Genomic DNA, 19,140 nt, shown 5'->3' with positions numbered 1-19,140 from the left:
TAGGAGTAATTTGGAGAAGGAACTTTCTGCAGTGGCCTCTGGAAGAGCCTGTTTCATTTTATATCCCTTAATCATACTAGGCAGCTTACGTAGATGGTGTAACTAAACCAGCCATGTTAGATGCCTAAGGTTGAAGAAAGTGAGCACACTTCATAGATGACCTTTGGTTGCAGAGCAACTTGCTGAATATCAATGTGATACCCATCTGAATCATAGTCTTCTTGGGTTCTTGAGAAGGGATCACAGGCTTGTGGGAAGCAAGTGGTCTTGCACATAGTGTAAATGCAATTAGAGCCACTCTGACTGCTTGGAGCTGATAAATCAGGAGCAGTTCTAGACCAATGTGAAATAATTCTAGAGTCTTTTCATATCCTTCTCTTTGATGTCCTAGGTGTAATGCGCTGTTGAAATAAACAGGCATGGATGTTGAGGCATATATCTGTGAATACACAAAACTCTGTGTGTGTGTGTATATAGATGCGTGTATATCTTCTCTAAGCTCTGTGCCTGATTGTTGGCTCTGCCTGATGATTGCTTCATTTTTTGCTTTCAGAACCACTGAAATAGAACTGTATGAACAGATATTCTGAAACTGTATGAGAACTGTGTAGAAAATAATGATGTCCAAGTCAGATAATAAATGTCGCAAGTTTGGGAAGAATTGAAGTGTTTGAGGTGTTGTCTGAGGTGATAATAGAAGACAGTGAGTGTTTGATGAGTAATTATGGAGGTGGGAGGAAAGAGGGAAGCAATAAATCAGGTTGAGACTGGAATAGGTGTTTTATTATGTATGATTGTATGTGAACCAATGATTAAGACAAAGAGCCTTTCTGGGCTTTCAGACCGTGCTTGTCAGCATGGAATCTATTCATGTTACTCTGCCGTTAACTGTAAATATTGTGGCTTTGTTCAGGTGCTGTGGATCTTTTGATAAATAGCTTCATAAATGCTCAGACGTTAATGCTCTGATGTGTTATTAACATGGGTATTGTACCTGTGCACTTCTATGTTTTAAGCTAAATAGAAAAAGAAATGTCCAGCAGAAGAAGTGCAAGGATCAGAAAAACATAGGAACTGGTACAGTTGTATCCAGTATAGTCTCTTCCTGACCATTCAATAGGAATTTTTTTGGTGAAAAAGCAAGTTCTTTTCTTGGAACAGTTTGAAAAACAGGAGGATTTCTTCCCCATATACTTTTTTTTTTTTTTTTTTTGCTTTCATCACTGCTTTACTGATCACAGAAAGAAGAGATCTACTAGAAGAAAGATCTGCCACTAAAGATTCAGACTGAACATTTTCAGAGTTTTCCTGCTCCTTCTAATTGTTCATAAACTACCAAACTAATATACCACTTGACTCACGCAGTGATTGTCAAAGAGGCATTTGAAAGGACCCCATCTGTACCCTTTGCAGGCTGTCCAAGGGCTTCTGCTTGCTCCAGGTTCAGCAATAACGTGCCTTGCAAACCAAGAGGTAGCGCTCACTTTCAACTCTGAACAGTCAACCCAGGTGCACCGTGAGTCCACCGGAAGAAATATTTATTCCTGATACTTTTCATCAATGCTCAATTCACCCAAGTGAGGTGGAGATAAAATATGGGAATTGCCAGGCTCAGTCAGGCCTTGGTATACCCACAGAGGCATCTGTCTGTGGCACAGAGCAGCCCCACATGTTCCAGAAGAAATTAATACAGCCTGAAGTATGCATATTTTTATAATTTTTTATTAACATTAACTATTATAATTCTGGATATCCTTATCTACGTAAGCAACAAATCTCTCTTTGAATGTTTTGGCCACAGGGGCACTCTGCAGCAGTAACTTCAGCTGTTGAAATGGCAAGTGGGGTGAAAAATATTTCCTTTATCTTTAGTTTTGAAATATTTTTTCTTTTTTTATTTCGCCCCCCATTTTCTTAGGGCAGAAAACATTGTTATCACATTCTGTGACTGGGAGCACACAAAGCTCCCTGTTCACATTCTCCAGAATTCATGCTATTTTTGACTCTGATAGTCACCTCTTTTCTAAGATAAAAGATCTCTATTTTTTTCAATTGCTCTTAGTAACCTTTTCCCAGTCATTCTCATTACACATTTCTCAATACCGTCCAGTCCAGCAGGTACCCCATTGCAAGCAATGCTGTGGTCTGTCTTCTGGATGAGACATGCCACTGGTTTATAGGTTGTTTCCTCTATAGTACTCCATCCTGTTCCTCTTGCATCTTCATATTACGCTTTTCTTTGATCACAGCTTCATATTACATAAAATTGTTGACTAAGGGTCCCTAAAAAAATCTGTATCTCTTACCTGAACTGATACAAGGAATTTTAGACTTGACAACATTATGGATGGGTGAGATTTTCTCCTTCTCTGCTTTACTTCACATTCTGACTACTTAATATCTCACTTTGCATTTCTCCACTCTTTTTTTTTTTTTTTTTTTCCTGGCCTTGGACTTGATTTACCTGGGAAATACTGTGTATAATCTATTTTATCACCTCTCTGCTCACCCTGTCTTTCCCTTGTACTTATAAATGTAATAAAGTGGTGCAGATACACCCCTTTGTTAGCCTGCAGATATACTGCACATTGACTTTTCATCTTAACCTTTGTTTTCTGTCTCTTAGTCAGTTTTTGATCCAATTAATTTGTTTGCTTTATCACAGTACAAGCACGAGTATTTTCTTCTATTTTGCTGGCATCTGTCTGGAATCACAAATGCATTCAACCCTTGTAGCAGCTTTTGATTTTAATTCTTTTGTGTGAAACACATTAAAAAAATACTCCATAAAACACAAAACCTCTACAAAACTTACAGAGAGCACACTTCAGCCCTTTGTCGCCTCTTCATGTGAAGCGTATGTCTAAACAAGTGATGCTAAATGTGCTTTTAGTTACGTGCTATGCAGCCTACAGCCCTAAGAGCGTGGGTCTGCACTGACTGGTCAGACACAGAGACATGGAAGGAGGTTATTTGAAGATGTTTAAAAGCCAGCATGTGTCTTTATTGCTAGTCACTGTCTCCTGTCTTGTCTTCCTCGGGATGCTCATGGACTTGGCATGGTCCCCAAGCCAATTTGACAGCATCTAAATTCTCTGCACCTCCAAATGCTCCTGATGTTTTTCCTTCCCTCCTTGATGTGCTTTTCCTTCCCTTGGATCGTACAGGCAGCACAAACCAGGTACTGTGGATCTTTGAGGCTTTCAGAGCCTCTTCCTAGGGCACAGGAGCCACCTAGCAGAGGGCTTGATTGATATTTTTAGTGGCTTTTTCTCAAAGAGGGAAAAAGCTGTACTATCAAAATTGAACACATTCTTTTCTGTGCTATGGTGACTGCTGAGCCCTGGCTGGGAAATTGCGTCTTTGGCTTATTCTGAGCATGGGAGGAAGCACTGATAGGAGCCTACCAGAGACACTCGAGCTTAAGGAGACCACTTTCCTCTCAGCACCTTGTTGTATGGTTTTCTACGACCTCTTCCCAGCCTCTCCACATCTCCTGCAGGATAGCTAATGCCCAGAATTCAGGGCTGTAGTTAGCCATAAAGTCATGTATTAGCCAATGTTGTATGTAAGATCCTCAAAAAAAGTTGGCTGCCTGGACTCTGCCCCTCATCCCACCCAACCATCCTCACAATTAACTCCTCCTGTTCCTTTTTTAGCTGAAGTTTTGAAAATGTCCTTCCAGGCAGTTACGGGGTAGGGTGGCAGGAGAGAGCTGGACCCAAAGCGAGTGCCCAGGGGAAGAGGGAGAGAAGAATGGGAAACAAGAAGGGAGAGGAGAACACCTGAGAGCCTGCGAAACCCAGCAGAAGGGCTGGCAGCAGCAAATGCCAGGGGACATCAGAGGAGAGCCAGATCCCCTGTCATGGAGTGAGCAACAGGAGAGTAACTGATTATTATAATTATTTGCAACCCCTTTTAGCAGGGAAGAACTAACTGGCAGCGCCATTTATTCCCAAGCATTCTTCCCTAATAATACCCTTAATACAGCCTGTACCATCGCTTTTGTGAGGCATGTTTTTCATCTTCAAACTCAATTTCATTTATTACAGACTTCACCGTATGTGACACAGTGTGCACACAGCAAGTGCAGCAAGGATTCATTTTAATTATTATGTATTACCAGGAGGTACAGTGTGTTTGTGCCGGTGGGCGAAAGGGCAATGAGGGGGTGTTATCTATTTTGTTTCTGTGTCACGTATCACTCCTATAAGGTGATGGGGCTTTCTGAATTGCATTTTAAATTTGGAATCGGGACGTTTGGTGGCTGTCAGTGTTCTATGCCAGCCATAGCACAGGGAGAAAGTCTCTAAGCAGTGAACACCCATGTGGCTGCAATAAATAGTCTGAGATAACAGACACCTCTCTGAAGTTTTTGTTAGAAAGTCAGCCAGAGGACTCTTTTCTGGGCAGTGACTAATGATATTTGAATGCTGCGTTTTATGCAAGTGTGATAATATATAGTGGGGTTTTTTTTTTTTTCAAATTGGAATGAATTTGTTGTAAGACAAGTCAAAATATAATTTCATTTGGATCTCCAAAGAGGGAACAGAAGCTGGACTCAGAAGCCATATTTTCTAAGCTGACTGTAACCTTTTCCATTTTTCTGAACTGGAAACTTTTCCTTTCCTTTGCATAGAAATGAAGAGGACTTCTACCCTTCAGCTCAGTGTACCCCACTGGCTTTGTGCTCAGTGGTGTGGTATAGTTGTGGAAAGTATAAGCTGGAGCATAATTTTAATTAGAATAAATTTTTTTTGAGGAAGTTTGCCTTTGTTTTTTTTTTTTTTCTTAACTTGACAGGTGGATCCATGGCGAATGTTTTCTGTGTTAGAATTGCCTGGTGTGGAAGGGAGCAATGCAGAAACCTGAAAGTTATTGATATAGCGAAAAAAGTGTAGAACGAAAGAGCAGAAATAATGAGAAGCTTGAGGAATTGACTTTGGAAGGAAGGTGTTACAAGAAGAGGAATTTGTGTATTTCCTCACTGCTTGTGTACAGCAGCTTTAAAACTGGGGTTATAACTGTGTCTTTGAGCAGTGTAGGAGGCAGACCATGAACTTGCAGGAGACCCAGCAACTCATGGTTTTATTGGAGGAAAAAATTGTGTGATATACTTTCATCTTCCCAATGCTGTGGCAAACTTAAGCCTTAAGGGACCACTGATCGTTAGGGCTGCTACCAAGCTTCTTGGTGTCCCTGGAAAGCCAGGAGCTCTGAGGATGTTGGAGAGGTTGACTTACTCTGGGTTGATGTAAATGTAACTGAGAGCTGGATTAGTGAACATTATTTCCTGGGCTGTGTTTAGTATAAGGGCCGTTTGCTGGTGATTGGGAAGAGCAGACATTACTCCACTCCATAGTCATGGTGTTTTGCTATCTGGGCTCTGTGTCACATCTAAAGACAATCATCAGTAGTCCCTACCAAACAATAATGTAATGTGTAACTGTGCTGAGTAATATTATTAACCCTTTCCTCAAAAATATTAAGGGAATTCATTAGAGTAGTCTTTACTCTTTGATGCTACAGGTGTGTTAATGTCAACACCAAGGAAGATGTGATTCATAGCAGATGGAGGTAAATCTGTACTATTTTCCATCCAACTGTCACAAGTACTAGTTGCAGGGAAGTTATGGTAGTGTGACCTTTGTCATACCCTGTAGACAGCAACGAGTGTGGGTTTGGGCCAAATCTTTACTGTTTACTGGTGCTTGAGCCACTTTGGCTGGAGGAGTTGCCATCATCTTGCTGTCCTTTGCAGTAGACAAAACTCTAAGAAAGTAATAAGCTGCTTGTAAACTCACTTTACAGGATTATGTTACAGAACTCAGCACCTCTAAAACACAAGCCCTGGGAAGACAGCACCAACATATGGATTCATCATACGCTTATTTAATGGCAACAGAAGGAACCTAACACAAATAATACTATGTCAGGAGCATTGGAGATACAGGTCTTAGTATGTATTTATAAGGCTTAGGCACAAATATGCATATGTTTTGGAGAAGATAACATCAGGTTATTGGAAAACATACTTTGCTGAATTTTTGACTGCTGAGTACTGACAGGAAATGTTTTGTATTATTGAAAAATAGATGAGTTTATTTAGCACAAATGGAGTAAATAATGTGTGACCGACTAGAAAATTATATGAAGCCAGTGTTATTCTGACCATTTTTTAAAACTCTTTTAATATGATCAAGTAGTTATTTTACTCTGTAAATTTCTGTAGAAAAGTTCCTAAAAGGCATTGTATACACCATAACTGTGACAACATTTTAGTAAAGATGGTAGGAAAAAAAAAAAGATAATTTTCTTTTCGTAAGAATGGCATGTTGCACAAAGATTATGTACACACATATATATGTACAAATGTCATTGTTTTGCCTTGATTTGACTTTAAAAATTGGAAAACAATCTAATATGGAGGTTTTCAGTTTTGTTTTCCACTTTCATTTTCCTATTTTGTTTTCTGACATGCAGAAAATTTTTAGTGAAGAAAATGACAAAACAAAACAAAAACTATTTGGAATCTTCCAAGACAATGAAAAAGTTATTGTGTTTTCCGGTGGTGTTGATCACTTTGAGCAGTCTATGTTTCAGAGAGAAAATCCTACTGTAAATGAAAAAGGTTTTATGTTCTTTGTCCATGTTAGAGTTAACTGATGGAAAGCTGAGGCCGTGGGTTAATAGGATACCAAGGTGGTTTGTTCTTAAAAGCAAGACTGATGACTGCTTGATGCGTAAAGACCTCTGATTGCCCAGCATGCTTGGTCAAAATCCAAACCTACTTGCTTTGAGTGACAAATTGATTGTTGTGCGCATTTTTGATAATGCAGTGATTTGTCTCCTTGGGTATAATACTCTAATCTCCCCTTCATTTATCAGTCGGGAATCAGCAATTCAGCTCTTCCTCAGGCTGAAGTTTGGCATGGTAGCTGTGACACTGTTGCGCAGTTGCAGACTCTGTGGTGAAGATACCCCCTCCCAGCAGCATCGATGTACTGGTTCCTGAGCATGCATCTTGTAGCACTCTTTGACACCTACCGTGTTGCTTGTTTTGGAAATGTAAATGTTTAAGTCAACAGCAGACAACAGAATTTTGTCTGTTCTTGAGATTTTAAATTTCTTGTTTGCACACAGAGTCTCCTTTTCCTCCTTACTTATGTGCTTCGACTTTGTTCTCATGACCAGGAAGTGTTGGTTTCATCTTCAGCCAGCACTGTGCTCCAGAGCTTCAGTCATCCCTCAAAGAAAGTGGTCAACACACGGTGACAGTTCTATCATCCTCCTGGTCTTAGCATTTACAGTATGAAAAGTTGTGATTCCCAAAGAGTAGTGCATGTTTGTGAAGTTCAAGGTATCCCATGTGGTCACCATTTCGTACCAAGGTGCAGAACCTCTGCAGTTTTTTGTCTATCTCTTATCTCATGGTTGTGCCATATTTCCTCCTGCCCCAGAGTCTGATGGGTTTGTGTCACTATGTATCCCAAATAAGATACCATCTGTCCTGAGAAAAGCAAGTCTTTCACGAGCAGAAGTGGAGGGTGAAAGGAGATGGAAGACATGACATCCTTCCTCCATTTGTTGTGATCACAGATCTTTAACCATATTGAACAGCTTGGTGTTGTCAGTCATGATGCTTCGTTAGAAAGCCCACATGTAAGACAAAGTGGAAAAGCATACAGTCTGAGCAGGATATATGCTCTGATAACTTGTGAACACCATCACGTGCCCTCGTTAACCACAAGCTCATGGACAGTAATTCCCTCCTGGCACGCAGCAGGGCAGGGCTTTTCCACTGCTCGCGGCTTACTGAGAGCGCCACAGCACATCTGTTCAGTGGCTTGTGCCATTGAGCATTCTTTGCATAGCCTGCCTGGGTAAGCTGTCACTCTTGATTTTTAAAACATTTCACAACAGAGGGTTAGCCTAGAATGGAGAACCTCTTCTGAGCATCATCTGCAGAGGCCCCACTGCTCACAAACACGTGCTGTGCAAGGCTGCCACCATGTCTTATGTCAACAGGGGATCCCATCCTCTCTGCTGCAGTAAAGCACACTGGTGTATCTACCTTCCATCAGTCAGCTGCTGGCCTCTGTTTTGCATTTATCACATTTCTAGATCAATGCTTTTATCCATTCTTCCATACTGCCATTCAGGTTTTAGATACGCTCCGTAGAACATCTCTTTTCTCCAGACTCTCTCTGGACAACTGAATTTGTTTATCCTTTTGAGAAGAAGTTGGTCTCCTGTTCTGTTTCTCTGAATGTTAGACTTTGTTGGCTGGGGATAGAAGAAGGAGTGTGTACACAAAGGCTCTCATTAGCCTGGGGATGCTAATTTCCTTAAGCCTCATTGATAGTCAACCAGGGAATGATCCAGAGCACTTAAATTTAGCTTGCTCCTCTGAGTCTCCCTCGAGAAGTGTCTGTCTCTCTCCATTGCCATTACAGATGACTGCGTTGATAAATATTTGTCTTTATGAATACTTCCTTGTTTGCTTGATCTTTAACAGGGTATATTTTTCTGTTTCTTTTACTTTATACTGTATGTTTTCTATGCTGAGCAGAATCCACCAGATTGGGGGAGTGGGCTGCTTTGTTAGTATTATTACATTTTGACTTTTAGCTGTTTGATTTTTAACCTATGAGTCAGGAATTTCTATCACAAACTTCAATTAATATGTATCTCATGAGTGTAGAGTTGTGGGCAAGCTTATGGTTCGGTTTCACTACGTAGTGCTATATTGAATTCAGTAATAACACTCTCAGAACAGCCAGGGACATGGACATTTGGTTCCTACAAACATTGCCCACAGTCTTGCTGCCACCTTATTAAACTGGTCAGATTTGGAATACAAACAGCAAGTGCTTAAAGAGCTTTGAAAAAAAAATCTTTGTTTTTACAATTTATAAAAGTTAAGATTAGCAAAGGAAAGCAAAAGCATGCCATTTATCTCTCAATTACTGTCCCAATTGAATATGCTGGTTGGTGGATGATATTTCTGGATGTTACCGTTCCCAGAATGTACTTGTTAAAAAGCCATTTCTCTATTTCTGTTGCAGTGAACTATTTCATAAAAAATGGTACAGAAGATGTGTTACTGTGCGGCAATAGCACTGATGCTGGGTAAGTGCTTTAAAAATATCTTCAGTCCTGGTTTGTTTTTGTTGCTTTTTTTTTTTTTCCCCTACATTTTCCTTCAGTTCTGTCTACTTCTCACCAGCATGAAGTAGATATTTCAACTTCCTTGTGTCAGTCATAATAGGAGAGAGGATAATGACAATATTGTGCATAGTAATACAATTTTCTGAACTGCAGGGAAGAGTGGTTTGTGTGTGTCACTTGTTCAGGTCTAAAATCTTTAGGGGCCTTATTACAGTTCTTTTTCAATATGTTTAAATTTCTCAGTAAAAAAAATAGTGAAAGCTAAGTAACACTTTGGCCAAGTGGAGAGTATTTAAAGGAAATGAAAGAAGAATGGAAACAGAAAAGCTGGAGGGATTTAGACTGATGATGAATTCTTGGCTTTTGGCAAAGGAAGATTAACCAATCAACAAATGTTAGTCCCCAAAATAACATGCTTCGGAGGTGGGAAGGTACTCACTTTTGAGTTGTGATCTATTTTTGTACGTGATAGACTATGTACATATAGACTATGTGTGTTTCATTTTCTTATAGTATAGACAGTGAAGAGATTCCGAATAATTCCTGTAGTATACTAACTTGCTCTGCATAAAGGACTTGATTCACTTCCCTACTGTAGATGCTAATGGTTCCTCCTGCATCCAGTCCTCAGGGTCCAAGTGCATTGTTTGAGTGTGTGATTTTGACAGGTTCTCAGGACCTTGATGGAATTGAAAGACTTCAGATGGGATGGAGAGAGATGGAATCTTGTGTGAGCAGAGGAGATTATAAGCCATGCAAGTTGTAGGAAGAGGAAGAAAAGACCTTAGAGCAGTGGGATGGATGAGCTTGTGATCTAAGTATGTGAGAGTATTTGAACCAGGGAGATGGATGACCTAGGTCAAGCAAGGGGAGGAAGTGAGATGATCTACATTTGGAGGGAGATGTTTTAAGTTGGTAGACCTAAATGTGGAAGCCTGAAAAAAGTTAGGGTTTAAATTAGGAAGAACTCAATGCGAAAAGAGGCACATGTGTACAGGGAGACAGGAGGAAGATGGAGGGAAGATAAAATCTAAACTTGCTTGTGGACAGGAGGGCGAGAAAAGCCATGGGGTCCTGGGGAGAGACAATTTACTCTCTGCTGCCACTGCCTGTATCTGTATTTGCCTAAAACAGAGGGAAAGCCAAAGTGTCAGCCTTCCGTCTGCATTTCTTGTGTGTCTGATCTGTATTGCCAGTCTAATTCAGACTGTAAGCTCCTTGGGCAGAGGGCCATGCTTTCCTCTTTGTTTGTTCCAAGGAAGGTACAATGTCAGCGTTCATTAATGAAGTGCTTTGTTGATTGTAATACATTGCATTTATCCAGGCTCAGGCTGGACTCCAAGACTACTGGGATGTTTCCTGGGGATTTGGCAACCTACCTGTGCTGGTGGACTTATGCCTTTGCTAGGCAATAGGCAATAATATTGAGGAAGAAATGTTCTGCAGAGCAACAACATTTTGTACATGATGAAATATTATACATTGTTCTCCCTGATGACCTGAACTGTGGTGGTGGTTGGCTGCTAAGGCCGTAAGCAATGTCAAAATGGTTGATTAGATTATAGATAGTTTGTGAGGCATAGTTTAGGGACTACTGCTTTGGAATTGCCGAAACAGTGGAAAGAGAAATATCAATCCAATATCCATGGAGTACCTACATATTAGTAGCTTGTATGGGTTCTAGCAAAGCATATTGGCAAAACCACTCTTATTTCCTTCCTTAGAAAGTCAATAAATTGCAATGTGTCAGCAAAAAAAGCCATGATTGGAGAAAGCCTCCAATGGAAGTACTATGCCCACGAGAGTCACAGCCTGAAACAGCCAGGGGAGAACTCCCAGCTCTTGTGTATGTGAGAAGGAAAATGCCACCCCCACGCTTAGAGTCCTTGTGCTTGTTTTGTTAAATACATAAAAACTATCTGTGTTTGTGCCATTAAGGGAGACCCACTTTCCCTTTGTGCTTCAGTTCTTTCTTCTTCAGCCTCTTGCTGTTTTAGTTAAGTATTTAATACCACTGGGTAAGAGTTTGTTTTAAATGCCTAAAAATGGGGAAAAAATATTCCTACTTACACTGTTTTTTAACTCAGGACTAGCAAGTATTGTCTCATCTGCTATACTTTGCACAGAGTTCCTGCCAGTCATCCTGTTGCTTAAAGACAAGAAGATAATTAGAAAGATGATCCTAAGGCCTCAGGGGACTTGCAAAGTCATGTATTCCCACCCGTTAGGATAAAGAGACCATCATTTACAGACCAATGTATCTAACAGAGTGGGATTTGTTTTCTCTTATCCATCAATGGTCAAAGCCAAGAGCATGCGCATTCAATAGTAAAATACAAAATCAGAATGCATAGGAGCTTTTGCGACACCACAGGATCAGTGGAGGCGAGTTAAGAGTGAGTGGATACATCAGATTGTGGCTGACCCATCTATTAGTAATGAAATTAATGACAAGTGAGGATGCTTAAGTTGGGAACCCATCAAGGCATCAGAAAGGGGGATCAGGAAAGACAGTTGGCCATGTCTGAGTGTTCGCAGCATTTTTGCAGCGTGCTTCTGCTCCCAGTTTGGAGCTTGAACTTCTCAGCCTCTGGGATACGCTGAGGACCCAAAGGAAATGTGGGGAAGGGTGGTGTGATGTGTGCACTCCTGGAGGGTTTGGTTGTTAGAGTGAGGGATATCTGTGCTGTGGCCGGGATATTAAATCTCGAGGTAATTGACAAAGCCATTTTAGTGCATTTTTAAAAGCATGTTAATGACACTCTGAGGTTAGTCTGGTTGCTGTTATTATAGAAGAGTAAAAAAAAAAAAATCTAAATAAATCTACTATGGCAATTATTAGGTGATGAGACTCAGATGGTCTGATGTAAGAGTGTGTAGCGATGGAGACTGCAACCTGAGCTGGAGTAGCAGGCCAAAATCAGCAGGGAAATGATCATCAGTGGATGCTGTATCACAGGCAACCTAATTATCTTCAAGGTGGGGGCTTTATTACATTACTAGGAGGGACTGTTTTCTGAACAAGCACCCAAACTGCCGATAAAGCAGGAGGTAATGGATGTAGTTAATATTGATTCTAGTTCAGAAGGGATTTGAATAGATGTATGTCACTCAGCAGCAACAAACATGTCTCTAGTACTTTAACTGGCAGCTGGAAGAAAAAACATTTTTAGGTATGCTCAAGAAACCTTAAGGAGCTACTTTAAAAATCATACTGCAGAGACATGGTAGGAATACTGGGGAGATGGCATATTTCTTGTTTATGCAAGGACTGACCTGTCTGTGGGCTTTCCCACATGATACCTCAGAAGATTTCTTCACGATGCCTGAAATTTGTTTTTTCTTCACTTAATCAAATAGAACTTTTGTGTTGCTTTTCGTTTTGTTTACCCAACTGCATTTTTCTCCTTGATGTACTGCAAGAATTTACTTTGTATTTACAAGGAATAGAGTCCAATGGAAACAAGACGTAATATGTTGTGAGTAGAAGGAAAATCAAATAATTGTGATCAAAGATCTTCTTTGGCTCAAAGTGAACACTAGTGGCATGTGCTCGGTGTTTCACAACAAGCACATTCAGAGTACTACGTTAATGGAAAAATCCTCTGCTCTGAGATGCGTGTCACAGATTGGGCGGACACTGGAAGCAGAGCTAACAGCAAGGCTCTTTTAACAAAAAAAAAAGTAGTGTATTTGCAGAATTATTCATGTTTCTAGATGTGTTTCAGGGTTAGATTTGGTTGTTCTTTTGGATGTGACCACACTGGGATTTGTCCAAGTTGGTTGTCTTTGCAATTTCAGCTTCTTGTATTTGATTTTGTTAAACTAAATGGAGAAAGCTCAGATAGATAGTCTGATTTTCAAATGGATTACAAATTCTATAAATTCACTTTTCAATTTAATCCCCAGTGTAGTAGCTTATCCAATTTGAACACCTTGTTTTAGCCCTGAGGATGGTCCAGTAAATATCCAGTACAGTGATCGAATTGTACTGGGTCTTAGCTAGGAGCAGAAGCTGAAAGCTGCTCTAGCCTTCAGGAAATCCAGTCTTAGCATCAAGTGAACTATGCTTTTCAAGGGCTGTAGAAGACCAGGTGATAGCAAGTAGCACCATACACTGCCTATAATCAAGCATGACAAGCCTTTTGAAGACATCTACCCTGCTGTATGAAAGTAGCCCTTGAAGGGAAAATTACCACATATCCATAGATGAGTATTTATGGTGACAGTGCCAAAGAGAAGACCTGTAGCTGGATACAATGCTTTAGGGAGTGCTCAGGGACCTACAGCAAGGACAAACCCCAGCACTCTGTGCTTGGCCCCAGGCAATGGGACATGGCCAACACCAGACAAGAAGCAAGGAAGCTTCCAAGGGCATTGCTGTCAGGAGGAGATGTAGTCCTGATCCCACCTTAAGATCCAACGAGGCATCCTGCTAGAGCACATCAGCAGTGCCTTTACCAGGCATCGCTCTGCTGCGATCATCAGACCCAATCTCCCAGAGAGTGGGCTGTGGGAACCGTCTCTTTTCAGGCCGCACCAACCTGCTTCATACCACCCATGCAATTATGGCTTACTCCTTCTCCGTGACTATTAGCCATTCATTTTGATGAGATGACCATACTGCAGAGTGTCGTGCTTCCCCACAGAGTAAAGACTTGCAGGTGCTGCAGCAGCGTGAAATTATCTGTCCATGAAAAAGGAAGATACATTTCAGCTCTAAAGCATTTTCCACCTTTATCCTGTTGTAATTTCACAGGGACATTTTTCTGCTGTGCTTAGACTGCTGTTTTTTCTTCCCCTTCTGCCTGAAGGTCTGGAAGAGCAGTAGAAACAGCAAGGTAATTTGTCCATTAGGAGAAAAAGAAACAGACAAGATGCTATCAATGTACAAAGTAAACAAGCAGGAAAAAAAAAAAGATAAACTTGTTTTTGTTCTTTTTACTTTTTCACTTGCAACCACCACAGGAAGCTGGCTTTTCAGAAAAGTGTGCATGTTTTAAGTCAGTTGTGTCCCCTTCGGATCTCAAGGTCAGACTGCTTGATTTTTTTACATGATATGTCCTGTATATTCAGCTCGTGGGCAGGAATAGTCTACAAGATCATACTGACAATGAAAGCACATTTGCATCATGTCTGTACTGATATTACCAAAAAGAGTAGTGAACAGGAAGGAAAAGCAGCCAGAAAAGCTACTTCAGAATGCAACAAGAAAGCACCTTTGGCAACTGCATCCTAGTAACTGTTGCTATAGAAACTTTAGCTACCTTTATCCTCACTATGACCTTGATTTTTCTTAACAGGGTACATTAAAATAATGTACAATGTGGGGCAAGATTCTGTATGGTTTGGTAAATTCTGCTGTCACTGAGCTTATGTTGCATATAAGGGATGAAGGAAGCACCATGTGGTGTAGCACTCCTCAAAGTTTTTGAGTCCTAACTTTCTAAAGTATCGTCAAAAAACCCCTTTGTTTCCTTCTGTGTTGTGACATTTTACTAAGGTAAAATGCCAGCACCTAAAATTGCATCAGATGCCTGTTTTCATAGTCACCTTGATTACCGAAAGCAACATTTTTATGGTAGGTTCTCCACGCCACCATACTGTCAAGCATACTCATTGTGACGTGTACAGGGTTGCAGCACTTTGATCTCTCTCAGCTGTAATAACATTCCTTTGCCTTTATCCATCCTCCACGTGGTGATTTAAAGACCCTTGCAAAGGCTCATCACACCCCTCAAGGGTAGAGAAGTAACATGCACCGTACTGAGGAGCAGCGCTGCTATCAGATGCTTCCACCAACGCTACTTTGCACAGCCCAACGCTGCAGCTCTCACCCAGCCCTTGGCAGGCAGCAAGCCTGGAACAATGTGTATGTCTGCCAGAAGAACATCTCAAACAGCATGCTCTCCCACAGCTCTTCGTCCCCTGACTACAAGCAAACATGCCCAGTAGCAACCCCAGCTGCCCTGGAAATTGGGCAACTGCAGCAGAGAATAATGCAACCAGTCAGTTCTTTTATTCTGCTGTTGGCAATCAGGACCACTGCAGCTCTGAGCTGCCTGCACTTAAATCATTATTATTATTATCATTATTATTATTATTAATTGTTGTTGTTACTATTATTATTGTTGTTGTTGTTGTTGTTATTACTACTTGTCGTAATACCAGAAGGGCCCAGATTCAGGCCATGTTATGTTGGATGCTGGACAAGTAGAGTGAGAAGAGCCCCCTTGGCTTGGAGGGTTTGCATTTCAGAGGTGCAGTCCGTGGATGGGTGGGATTAAGATGGTGCTCAGGTGTCTTAGTTGCACGTATATTACTCCTGGGGAGCGACAGGAATGGGTAAAATCAAGAGAAACAACCAGTTGCAGGTGATCTGTGGACTAGCCAACTTTGCCAGGCAGGTTGTGGTCTGGCAGTGTGTGTTGAACTTGCTGCATGAATGGGTCCATCACAGGGAATGGGCTTCTGGGGAGCTTTGGCATGTGCTCGGTGGGACTACTGTGTTCGTAACACTTGCCAAATTCAGTTTGATGGGATACAGCTGGCTGAGGAATGGGAAAGGCTGGAAAAGCTGGTGGAGTGAGGAAGGGGATATGGTTCCCAAATGTGCCTTCTTCAAATTCACCAAAGTGAGGATATTTTGGAAAGAATGAAATGTGTTTAAAATACCAGAACTAGTAACATAATTCCCTATTAACAAACTTATTACCAACCTCCAGACTCTACAGCATACCTTAAATGAATTTAACTAGATTCTGATGTAAATCACATAAACTTTTCCATCTACTGTGTGTTGGTTACAGTGACATGAGAATGAGGACAGTTTGCTTGTGGTGAGAAAGCTTCTTACTTGAGTATGAGAAGAACCACAAAGCAACTATATCACCCGAAAGATGCTGCAGGGACCATGGGCATAACTTCATGTATTGCATAGGCTTAGGGGCAACAATACCAGTCCCCACTCCAAGGGATCCGTTGTGTATTTGGAAGATCATGTCTCTGGTTAAACAGCAGCAGTAGGGATTAAATCCAAATCCAATTCTCAAGGATGGGTAATATTACCTCTTAGTCAAAGCTGTAATAAGCCACATGAGAGAAGCAGATTGACTATGGGCTACAGTCTTCATTAAGCAGTAATCTATCGTTATGTTTATGATGATAACTTATTGCCCTACATTTTCTTTGATGGGTTAGACAGAAGATCTGGTGTCTGGCCACAGCAAGAAGAAATGAGAGTTTGCTTACCTTGCTGCAGCGTCAGGTCTAAAAAAGCCACCTTGCAGCAGAGGGAGTTCTTCCTCTTGCTGTTTGCGTGTGTGCATGGAGGGATCTGATGTCTCAGGCTGAAACCAATGGTTTTCCAACTGCCTGAACAAGTAAGCCAGTGGGGGAGTCTGAGACTTTTTTTGTGGATGTAAGTCAGTGGCATGCACAGGTCAGCGGGTGCTCTGAGCCTGTGAGCAAGACTCCCTCCCTTTGCTCTTCCAGTTTCAGGTCCTGGTTGATGTTGCTCTTTATTCTGAGCTCTTCTTATTTTTATTTCTTTTTTCTGTAACATTTGGTGGGATTCACTTGTACTTCCTTTCAGATCATTGGTATCCCTTGCTTTAAAGAATGCCCTTCAAATTCTCTCTGATGCCTTAGATGCCTGGAGTGAGAGATGCTGGGGGCTCCTACTCAGACCTATCCAACATGAAGTGTGCTTCTCTGCGTCAGATGTTGGGTCTTAGATGGTAATTAATGGGGAATTGTAAGTCAGACCCTCTAACCATGATTAGTCTTTAATATAACAAAATAGGAAAGAACAAGGGAAGAAGAGCAACCTGTGACTTTCAGGCAGACCAAGCACGCACTGACAGCAACACCCAGCTTTGGCTGGGGTGCTGCTGCCTTTCAGCCCCTTTCTCCTACATGTCCAGTCGCTCTTGCAACATCCATTTTAAAAAATATTGCCCTGTTTCAGAATGGGTAGTTTCATCTTGTCAGGTAAGAGCAAATGTTAGTCTAAGGATATTTATCTGTTCGTTCCCAACCACTGCACAATATGCACTCCTTGTTTGATTGCTGGTCTTCTCCCTCAAAGCCAAGAGAATGAGAAAATGTGGAAAGTTCAGAGAAAAGCACTCAGGCCCGCGACCCAAAGGAGATCTAAGCCTCTCCTTTGTGGCCTGAGGACTTTAGCATGAAGAGGCAGGTTGAGGAAGACTCTACCATGCACATCAACAAGCCTTGGAGGCCATGGACACCATTTCTCCTTCCAGCTCTTACTGTCAGGCTTTGAAACCCTCTGTGCTCACCAGGGTGGCTTCCATTCCTCTGGAATTAGCCATGTGTCAAAGATGTCAGCTATAAACATTTCAGCTTGGTTTCTGCATTCTTGAGTTTAAGCTGTGACCTAAGCAGGAACACTAAGGGGCCCTTACCACAATATGGTTTTGGTTTTTTAATTTTTTGTTGTGTCTGTGGTATGCACTTTATTTCCCATTATTGCTTCTTTTATAAGCAATTCGGTGTAGCAAGCCATAGTGTGCCTTTGCAACCTAAACCAAAGGAATGTGCAGCCTTTACCTTACAGATGTCGTAGCTGACATCAGCAGCTGTTTGATGCTAACTTCTGGTAACACATGGACAACTCTCCCTGTATTTTCAGGGTCTGAATGTTACAATCCAGCACATGGTTGTTTTACAAATCTTCTTTTATTGCACAACCCTACTGGCCACTGCAGTCTGGATCAGCAGGTTACTTGGCTTGCCTAAATTAAACTCTTGAGCCAGAGCATTTTGTAATTATGCCCCTCAGCTACAACTCTGGCATTCCCAAGCTGTGTTATTTAAAAGAAAGCTGTTTCTTATGTTCTTTAATTTCCTGTACCAATGCCAGCTTACAATGGTGATTATAGCCTGATGGATAGGCAGGTAGACCGATGCTTTTAACTTTTCTGAATCCAGGACAGTAATGTTATTGTGATCAGTGAGGCTCCCGTGGAGGATGTTATATTTACGTAGCTTGTTGTTGTTGCCCATCCCTGTGCATCAGAGGAGAGTGCAATCCTGTGAAATGCTTCCCTGAGGTAACAGAAACTGAAGAGTTTGCTAAAATTCTGAAGGGAAAGGCTTAATATTATATGTTGAAGACTTTTCAGCAAAATCTTGAGACTTCAAAAAAATCCTCAGAGGAAATTGTGACAGTTGTAGAATAATATTCTCATGTGAGAGTCTTACACCTAAATTTTTGTACAGTTTTTTTATGGGAAGCAGCATTTTGTTTTCCTCTCAGTGCTTTTAACACGTTCCCACACCCTATGGGTTATCGCTTCTGTCAGCTATGAAAGAGGGTGAGCAAGAATAAGGAGTTGAAAAGTAGAATATTTTGTCTCAAGTGTCTAGTCTCTGTAAGAAGGATGTGAGCTAGCATTAATAGCATTTTTGAGCTGGAGTTCATGTTTTTTGTGCTGAAGAAACCTCGTTTGAATGCTCTGACACCTGAACATAATGTTAGAGAACCATGTACACTCAGTACAGAGTCAGGTCTTTTCACACCAGCCATCTATTGCTGAGTTGAAAAGGTTTCAGAGACGCATAAAGACAGAATGAAACATGAAAAAATACTGTTTTATAAACAGGAAATATTAGTCTGAGGTACCGTTGCTCAATTGCACAGTCAGAGGAGTTGCATCTCCACATCCTAGGGCTTTCCAAGCGGTTGTGGTAAAGTGCTTTGAGGAGTTTCTCTGATGTTCTTCTGCACCAAAACAGACTTTCCCCAGGAAGCAACATTGGCAGTGAACCTAAGAGTGATTTTTGTAGCATCTAATCTCATGGTGCCAAGAATTTCCTATGAAAATACATCTAAGTGCAATGCTCCTAATATCTCCTTTCTTTCATACTCTCTTGCTCAGAATGGTGAAGAGATTAAGAGGAAAGTCTCTCTCTCAAATTGAAATTAATGGCAAAAATTTCCAT

The 19,140-nt window shown here is 41.2% G+C and overlaps 1 protein-coding gene across 5 annotated transcripts in view; it reads left to right on the top strand.

The window, feature by feature from the left end:
• SCN5A (sodium voltage-gated channel alpha subunit 5) overlaps window positions 1–19,140 on the top strand; it is a 218,959-nt gene that overhangs the window by 73,441 nt on the left and 126,378 nt on the right. For all 5 annotated transcript variants that reach the window (XM_075746729.1, XM_075746728.1, XM_075746727.1 and 2 more), the window contains exon 8: window positions 9,069–9,132. In XM_075746729.1, the coding sequence (XP_075602844.1) occupies window positions 9,069–9,132 (64 nt within the window). The remainder of the gene's footprint in view (window positions 1–9,068; window positions 9,133–19,140) is intronic.

This window comes from Balearica regulorum, chromosome 2, assembly GCF_011004875.1.
Source record: "Balearica regulorum gibbericeps isolate bBalReg1 chromosome 2, bBalReg1.pri, whole genome shotgun sequence".
In the NCBI taxonomy this organism is placed as follows: Eukaryota; Metazoa; Chordata; class Aves; order Gruiformes; family Gruidae; genus Balearica; species Balearica regulorum.
Note: the sequence above shows the minus strand (reverse complement) of the source record. Positions and strands in the feature narration are given on the sequence as shown.